The 9,616-nt window shown below is 39.2% G+C and overlaps 1 protein-coding gene across 3 annotated transcripts in view; it reads left to right on the top strand.

Moving 5' to 3' along the window:
- LOC138028259 (profilin-like) overlaps nucleotides 1-9,616 on the top strand; it is a 29,186-nt gene that overhangs the window by 285 nt on the left and 19,285 nt on the right. The window contains exons 2-3 of one of the 3 annotated variants that reach the window (XM_068875731.1): nucleotides 864-1,019; nucleotides 1,691-2,272. The exons of 1 other annotated variant lie outside the window; for it this stretch is intronic. In XM_068875731.1, the coding sequence (XP_068731832.1) occupies nucleotides 879-1,019; nucleotides 1,691-1,972 (423 nt within the window). In that variant the 5' untranslated portion in view covers nucleotides 864-878 and the 3' untranslated portion in view covers nucleotides 1,973-2,272. Of the gene's footprint in view, nucleotides 1-863; nucleotides 1,020-1,690; nucleotides 2,273-9,616 lie in introns of those variants that run through there. One more of the 3 variants, XM_068875732.1, reaches the window with a different exon arrangement.

The raw sequence follows: 9,616 nt of genomic DNA, 5'->3' as shown, positions 1-9,616 counted from the left end.
ATCCCTAGCGTGGCTTTAAGAAAATACTATAGATTTAATTGGCTTAAGTTAGTTTGCTCAACTAGCAAAAATACGCGATCTCGTCTGATTTTACGTTCTTTTTTTACCATTCTCGAGAGCTGAATGTTAATTATCCCTGACTGCGATATATCACTTTTTATGACAGTTATGAGAATTTGATGATGTATCCGGACAAAAAACCCTAGGTGATAAATTTCTTTATTCTCGCTACCAGTCTGCTTCTCACGTGTATGAACTTGTAAGGAGATAATTTATATCAATCACTCTTGGAGTCAAAGGGTTCAGATTTAAGTTCTCGATCTGCCTCCGATACAGTTACTTTAAAAATTGTATTTATTTACAAAGACGTGCCTTAACTTTGCAACTTTGTTTGCCAGAATGTTCACGCTTTTAGCATCTCTTGTTAGAATCAGGAGGGGGTGAATAGGTTCGCGGATCGGCAGATTTGGCTAAAAAAACTACTCGGATTTCGGATTTCGGATTTTAAGGACACATTTTGCGGATTGGCGGATTTTGAACGCTCAGCGGATCACGGATTTCTTCAATATTTTAGCGTTTTTGAAGTGCGGATCGCGGAAATTAACTTGGTTCTCAGATATGTAACAGTCCTCAGAGTAAAATCCTGTCTTGAAAGCAACTGTGACAGGACAGTAGAGTTGTTGTGTTAGCAGCATGAAAGGATGTAGGGATAGTCATTTCATTTGCAGAAATTCAAAACCCCTCAAATTTTCTTGGCTTTCTTGTAAACCTTCTTAGAAACAAGGTTCCTTTGTTTTGAAATTTTCTTATCGGATGAATAAAGACCTAACTATTGTTTTTTTTGTTTGTTCTTTTGGTATTAGAAGGTGCTCTTCAAAATGTCTTGGAATGGTTATATTGATAACCTAATTGCACAAACAAAGGATTCTTCCGGCACAGCTCACTGTGACAAGGCCTGCATCATTGGGTTAGATGGAGGAGCTCCTTGGACAACAAATTCCCATGCAAGCGCATTGCAGGTAATGTGAAGTTGCAGTGTATTTTACCATGCTTAATGGGGACATAGTTTTTCAGTGAGTGATTACCTCAATGGGGACAGTTTTACAGTGAGTGATTAATTGACCCATTGACTCCCAGGGGTTCCCCATTGACGACTAAAATCGTCTAGCGTTAAACAGAGTAAAATACTAAGTCTGGCCGGTTTGGATGTCAAAGGGTTACTGATAATTTTTCCAGTCCATCCTAATGTTCTTGGTTTTAGGTCATTTTCTTTAACATTAGGGTTAACCTTGCGACTCACAGCTGTGAGCATGCGAGCCATGCAAATTTTGCACTTAAGCCTAAGCACAGATTTCAAATAGGGCTGACAAAACAGTTTTTAAGTCTAAGCACCCATTTTAAAAAGGTTAGCTTTCCATACATGTAACTGTCTGACTTGCATGTTGAATTGCATGGCTCACTGGCTCGTGCATTGTCTTCAATCGAAAACAGAAATAGACGATTCTAAACCTTTTTCTTTTGGATACAAACGCTCTCTTTGAAAATATTTTAGATTGACTTGACTGTAACAGTTATTTCCTGTCATTTTTAGTTATTTTTCTGTGGAAGTGGGGGTTCCCTTCAACAGTATGTTTTAGGGATTAACATGGTCACACAAGTCAAAGTGGTTTTTTCCTTCTCATTCCCCCAGTTGCAAGGTGTAGAAGGGCAGACTATTGCCAATTGTTTGAAGAGCAAGGATTTCACTCCATTGCAAAGTGATGGTGTCAAAGCTGAAGGTCTTAGATATCAGTTTTTGCGAGAAGAAGATGGCAAATTAGTTCTCGCGAAAAAGAAAGATCACGGAGCCCTTACAATGCAAGCCAGTAAGACAGCAATAGTTATTGGTCATACTACAGAGGGCTGCCAGCAGGGCAATACAAACAAGGGAGTTGCTGTCATTGCAGAGTATTTAGAAAGTTTGGGTATGTAACAGAAAGAGTGAATTTCCTGACACTTGATGTAGGAGGGAAGACATCATCTCTTTTGAACTTTTAATAAAATTGTTCAACATATTCTTGTAGATGCGATTTGTAAAGTGTGCGGAAAGAATTGTTGTTTCCAATTTCTTTTTAGTTAGAGAAATAAATACAGTGGCTAATTAACTACTTGTAAGCCAGCTGAAGCAGTGTCATTGATGTGGAACTCTGACAGTATGATTTGATGTTTCTTTTTTGGTCTTGGTACTTTAATCCAAGATCCTTTTATCTGGAAATAAATCGCTTAAATTGTGCATGTTGTTTTATTTTGACTTTGGCTCTCCACCGTTTCCAACTTATTAGCAATAATAAACGATAAATTATCATTCATCCACCGCTTTCACCGACACTGGGATAAATAGATGTTTTGGTATTTACCACACAAGTTGAATAAGCCATTTTGGTTTTTTTTACTTTTCTCAGAGGTGAGTAGTAGTTGATATTCACTTCCAGGCTAGCCAATCAGAATGCGCAGAAAGCAGCATTTGTGTGGTATATACGAATTTAACAACTATTCACCAAAGTGGAGGTGGCTGGTGGTGAATATTTGCAGTGAGGTAAATATTTACCACTATACTAAAACAGTGAGATAATATAATACAAAAAGGTGATTTTAAGTCATCTATTTTTGCAACGATTATAATATTTTCGGGCGCAAATCCCACGCGATTTGCTCGGGGGTTAACAGCTAAGGATGTCATGGAGTTTGAGTGGCTAATCAGCGTACTTTTAATGCTGTCCACTGTTTCAGAATATACTAATATCAGAAACCCATAAGGGTTGAAACGTGTAACGGCCCCTTGTGTGGTGGGAGACAAGCTTCTGAATATTCCAATTTGCTAAGTACCATACAACAAGAGCGAGGGGTTTCCAAATATGGTACTTAGCACTGAAACGTTCAACCAATCAGTTGGCACTGAATATTCGGAAGCTCTGAACGCGCGTTACACGTTTCAACCCTTAAGGGTTTCTGCCATTATGAAATACAATGCTTTATATATTGAGGCCTCGTCCACACTATGCCGGATAAATTTGAAAACGCAACTTTAGGTGCGAAAACGGAACAAGAGTTTTCCGTCCACACATGAAAACGGATAAAATGTTCTGCGTCCACACTACAGCGTTTTATCGGCGGCACAATTGCTTAATCTCGCTTTGAGCATGCTCACAGTAAGTAGACATTCAAAAATTTTCTCTCCATCCTTCAGCGACAACAATTTCGTTAACAAAGTTGTCTCACCACGCACTCGTTCTGCCAGGTCGAGACCAGAAGCGTGTCTGCTTGTAAGGTTGAGAGCGTCGCGTCGCTTTCCTAGTATCCTTTGACATCAATGATTGTCTGAAAGATTTTCCTGGTTCTGTGGCGTCCAATATTCATGTATTCAACTCCAAATAAGAGATTAAAGAAGAAATTATTGTCAACAAGACAGAGAACATCGTGTTGTCCGCCATGTTGAATTTATGACCGAGAGAGACTTGGGAAGATAAATCACATGACAAAAATGACGAAGCGTATTCAAAACGTTCCAGGCCCAGTTCCTCAAAAGCTGATTAACGCTAATCTAAGATTAAAAATTAACCAAGCAGTTTCTTTCTCTACTCCCAAATGCTGTTCAACGCAGATTTTCGGCAGAACTTTACATGAGAAGACGTCAATCTTGAAAAACATAAATAAGTAAAAGAAACTTTCACCAAAAAGTTGAAAACGTGAAACAAAAGTTTACGCTAATCCTGGATTAAGTTAATCGGCTTTCGAGGAACCGGGCCCCGGATACGAAAAGTTCTCCGCCCACACTAATACAAAAAAGTTGCGTTTTCAAAAAATTCTTCCACTCTAGAGAGCGTATTCTAAAAGTTCCGTTTTCGCGGATCTTTTTATGCGGTTATGTGCGTTGTAGTGTGGACGGAAGGCCAAACCGTAACAGTAAAGTTGCGTTTTCAAATTTATCCGGCATAGTGTGGACGAGGCTTGAGATTGGTTTCCTTGTTTTTTGAATCGTGCAACGCTGTATTCACCTAGTTTTCTTTCTGGGTTTAGTATTTTACTAGTAACCTCGAGTCTTCTCAGGGCCCGGCTATTTACCTAACACATCTACCATGGCACAACTGTGATTTACGGTGCCCATTTTTTTATGCACCAGGATGGTGGGTCTCTTCAATCAGGGATTTAGATTTTTTTCCTTAGAGTGCTGACAGCGAAATATTAACCATGCAGCCTACAAAAAATACTTGAATTCTCCGGATTCTATTTTTCACACTGCTGACGGAAAATTGGGTTTAGGATTTCCACACCATAGGGGTGGTGTGGATTGAAACCGTAACTCGGACTTCTCATGCACATGAATTGTTATTTGGCTTAAGGACGGTGCCTACTAATTCAAAGGTATTTTTTCCCCGATTTGTGATTATGCAGGAAAGGTAGATCTTAACAAGTGTTATTGAAATCCAAAAAGAAAATTGGGGGTAACCACGCATTTTTCAAAGATGATTCATGAACAATATTTGTAAAAAGCTTTAAAATACAAAGCAATGTATGGCGTTCTTTTCTCAAATTGAAGCTCATTTATCTCTGATGAATGCATGGTTACCCCCTATTTTTTTGCGATACCAAGAGTACTTACGAAGAGCTACTTTATTACTGGGTTGCCAAACCCAGTCGGAATCTCGGTTTCATTTCGTGGGTTTTTTTGTTATTTTCCGTGTCGGTGAAAGTCTTGCCTGTCACTCCCCTGCTAAGTGGTGGCTTTGTGCATAGAGCCTTCTGCGCGTATTTTCTTAGGATCGAGAGGGTAGTGGGAAATGCGTAGATTTCTCTGGTGGACACAATAGAACGATTAACTTAACCGGCAATGGCGTCGAAAGTCATGTAACGCGAATTACGTTTTAGTGGATCTTTGAACAAAATATACCCTTATGAAGCTCATGAATGGCAGGTCAATTGGATATACAAGCAGTGGAATCCTAAAAGCGACGAGTAATGGACTTCGACAACAATCTATCGCCCGTCGAGCCGAAATCAAAGTGAGCTGTATTTACCTGAAGCACATGGTAATTTGACACGATTGAGTTTCTTGCCTTCACGCACGCAATGAAATAGGAAGAGGTTCTCGCCTCTAAGAGCAAATATGTTGTTTGTTTCAATAAGTTTTTCGCTGGAAAAGGATTCTGTGGTATTTTCTGCCTTTGTGAATTATAATATCATGTTGTGTATTGAATTTCTGAGCTTAAGGTTGACATGTGATATGGAAGAAGTTTTTTAGTATTGCTCTGTAAGCAGGAAGGGTTCACAGGCCTGTTGGAAGCGTGCTTGAGTTTCAACAAAATGAGCCCCAAAATCAGTGAAAAATTGTGACGCAGATGAATAATAAAGTAGCTGCCATTTCCAAAATGATGAAATTACCTGGTGATAAATAACTTCGAACGCGTCTTGGAGAGTAAATTTTGACTTTGCATAAACAAGACGGTTGGGCGATTGTGATCTTTGTTTTGACTTCGCTCATTTCATTCTCAAACTTTATAACACTTGACAGAAAAAGAAACTTACAAAAACCCGGTATCTTGCCATCATTTGACACAGATGCTTCACTGTTTGGCGAGTAAACATGCCGCGGTAACTTAATCACGGCGCCCGCTGAATTCCCGCCATGTCACTTTCGATTTGGCGATTTATTTGAACGTAGCAAAAATCTCCCAAAATGTTTGTCACTGATCGTAACTTTTTACATTCTATATTCACGGTTCAAAATTAATGTTGTTTTCATGTCGTAAATATGTTATTCTCGATCGACCGTCCTGGGCCCGGTTGTTCGAAAGCCGTTTACCGTAATCTAGGAATAGCGTGAACTTTTGTTTCATGTTTTCAACTTTTTGGTGAAAGTTTCTTCTGCTTATTTTCGTTTTTCAAGATTGAATTATTCTAATGTAAAGTTTTGCCGAATATCAGTGTTGAACAACATTTAGGAGTAGAGAAATAAACTCCTTGGTTAATTTTTAATCTGAGATTAGCGTTAATCGGCTTTTGAACAACCGGGCCCTGGAGACTTCCTTCTGCTCTTTCTAAAAACTATGTATCAATAGTTATTTACTTTTGCATCAATATTTGTTTTTGCATAAAGCAAGCTAACAAGATCTGTACCTTGCTTAGTTCGCATTTGTTAGCGTTAATAGTATTTTCGGTCCGATGCTTTTGTTTTATGAGGGGTATATTGTTTTGGTCTCCCATCCAAACACTAACCCCGCCGAACAGGACTTTACTTCAGTGAACTTCGGCATTACAAAGCTGTCAGATGCTCAGCGGGCACGCTTAAACTTGTGGTGAAAAGAAGTTTATCAACATGTCAGCCCAGAAGCCAGTGTTTCTCACTTCCCATTTATTTTCTTCAATCTTTCTGGGTTCAGTACTTTGCTAGTAACCACATGTCTTCTCAGACTATTTACCCAAGACTTGTACCATGGCACTACAACGATAGACAATACCAAAACAACATCGTTCACTGTTAGAGCTACATATTACGCAAGAACAGATCTGTTTCCTCGTACGAACGTGTGAGGACCTGTGAGCCAAAGGGCCTCTTCTGGTATGACTTCTTAATGACCTTTAAAAAAATTGTTTAGAACGGTGCACGTACCACAGGCAACCCAGTGTACCCTCACGGAGGGTTTTGAACCGCGCAAAAATATCCCTGTATTAGGAAGCATCGGCGATAGGAAATCCGAGTATCTGGAGATGCGCAGAACGTATGCGCAATAACAATAGTAGGCACCGTCTTACCTTCAACCGACAAGCATTGCGTGCTGTGGAACAATTTTCAGATATGAAAATCCTGCCAAATGTGAAATTTATCCAATTCTCTATTTTCGAATTCCCCATAATACACTTTGTTTGCCCCCCAAATTTTGCATGAACCATTGTTTTCAAATGCTCTTGGGAATATGCAGTGTCTCCAAGAGCATTTGAAAACAATAGTTTATGCAAAATTTAGGGGGCAAACAAAGTGTATTATGGAGGATTCTAAAATAGAGAATCAGATCGCTGCGGTAAGCATGGTCAATTTCCATTACAAAAACAAGCGGTCGAAAAGGCTGTCGGTTGAAGGTGGGCCTAAGAAATGTTGGGTAGACTTTCATAAACTGGACTAAAATGGCGCAAGCATTGTTCCGATTAGGAATTTCTTAATTGGTATTGTCTTAAAAATTATTGGTTTTTGCTCTTTTTGTTTTTATGGACATTAATCACGGTGGGCGGAACCATTTGTTGACACTTAATGAGAACTGTGCTGTTTAGAAGTATTGACTCTACAACAACGTTATGAAACTATGTGAGTGATGTGAAACAGCACTACATCACGTGACAAGATGCCCTCAATAGTTTGATGCAATAGATTACAATAGCAACGAGAGAGCCATCGAAAAACACCCCTTATTTAATCTTTAAACGATTTTACGACTGTAGTTTCTCCAGTGGACTCGGTGACGCCCACTTTTAATGTGAGGTTAAGTTGAACCTCTTGGCAAAACGCAAGATGAAATGCTCTAACGCGTATTCAGGGCTACCTTCATTGTTTAGAAATTTAAGGAGGCTCCTGAGAGTTTTAGGACCGTGCGCAAGCTGGCCACTAGTATGGCGTGTAAAACCTGAATCGCGCGTAATTTTTTTGATTTTTGTGACGTCTGCGTGACCAAATCTTTGAAATTAACTGCTACTTTTCTCGCGTTCCCTTTAGTAAATTTTTTGGAAAATTGGCTCAGTTGTAACCACATACAGTGCCTATCAAATACCTTGCGTTTGTTAAAATTTGTCAAAGCTAATCCAATATATTAAGGAAAATGACAAATCACAGAATATTAGCAAAACGGTCTGAACGACCTTGACTTTTTAGTACTTCAAAGTGTCGGGCAATATCATTTCAATAATGTGGCCAATAAAAAAATTCACCGAAGGAAAGTACAAGGAATTTGGGCCAAACTGCCTTACCATGCTGGTAAATCTCTGCAGGGAAAACGTTAAGAGAAATTAACAAGGTTTCCTTTTGTAACTCGTGCCCTTTGGTGAGGGTATTTGCAAATACTCTAGGGAGCAACTTCGTGACTCAGAAACGGCTTCAGAGATAAGCCATGCGTCACCAAAAAGAACAAGTCTTGTGCTAATGGTACATGATGATGTCCTCTTTTCAGTAACCGCACAGAGGCTTATCCCTGTCATTGTTATGAAAACCGCCCATCGAATACACAATCGTGTCAAGTTAAAGCTTAGATGAGGAAGGAAAATAATTCGGTAGACGCACTGTTAACTTTGAGACTCCTTATCGAATTGATGAAGTCGTCGACGCCATATTGATCCGGCTACTGAATTCAGAGTCCGTTGAAGCAACACATTGTATGAAAAGTGTATTTTAAGGATCGCTTTTTTGACAAACGTATTAGGGTGCGACAAAATTTCTCGAAGATTGATCATTTTAGCGCACGCTGAAAAGCGCAAGTTAAAGTTCGTCCTCCTCGAATAAGTTGTTTCGAGGAAGACCTCGTGATTACTTCGTAAACAAGGAACAATGATCACGCGGCAAAAAGCGTGGAGGAAAAAAAAACCCTGAAGTGTCATGTTGACGTGATTATCTTATTGATTTAAGTAGGCATTTCCCAAATGATGTGCACAGCTTCCTATCTGGAATCGAGAAAAAAATTTGTATGTACAAATATGAAATCTGGAATCTGGCCATGTCTGGAATCCCGAGTCTACCGATTGAAGTCTGGTTTCAGTAAGGACATGGATATCCGCAATCCATAACCAGGTGTGACGGTTCGCGATCCCCTGGGTCTCGCAAGATTGCGAGGAGGGAACAGGAGAAAACTAAAAGTAAAACAACGTCCTTCACAGCCCTTCCCACAAACCCGCAACACAGCATAAATGAAACAATAACAGGGTTTAAACAAAATAATTAAGCGAAAATTTCCTAACGAACTTAAGAATATACAATTGCAGGATTTAAAACAAGGAAAACGAACTAACCCAAAAAGAGTTAATTAAACTAGTGTAATAAACCTTAATATACTTAACTAAATAAATAATTATCTACTTTCCAACTTAACTTAAACAATAATTCTAAATTTACTAATTGCTTTACTCTAATATTTACAGACAATGAGTTCAGTTCTTTTCTAGCAAATCCAGTTCAGTCCTTTACAAGCAAATCCAGCAGTCTAGTTCTCCAACAGACTAGCATCAGTTTCCACGTCGACTTCTCTATATCTCAGCGTCTACTTCTCCTCTGGCTCTTAGTTCCTTCTAAGTTCTCGCGTCTCTCTCAATCTGACCGTTTCTTCTCTCTTCTTGCCGCCGCTGACAAAGGGAATTTTTTGCAAAGGGTTTTCCGGCTGGCTCCTACTATTGACTCATAGCAGTGGTACTTTCCTTTTGCAACTTGAAACTTTCGACTGCTCTTTCTCTTTTCTCAACTGCAAACTTTCTGCCCAACCAACTCCGTATCTTAAGGTTACTATTACTGTACATAAATTAAGCTTACAACGTGAGATTTTTTTATACTAGAAATGGTACAACAACACTAGTTCATTAACACCGTTATGAAATACGAATAATTAAC

Source organism: Montipora capricornis, chromosome 13 (genome assembly GCF_036669925.1).
Source record: "Montipora capricornis isolate CH-2021 chromosome 13, ASM3666992v2, whole genome shotgun sequence".
Taxonomy (NCBI): domain Eukaryota; kingdom Metazoa; phylum Cnidaria; class Anthozoa; order Scleractinia; family Acroporidae; genus Montipora; species Montipora capricornis.
Note: the sequence above shows the minus strand (reverse complement) of the source record. Positions and strands in the feature narration are given on the sequence as shown.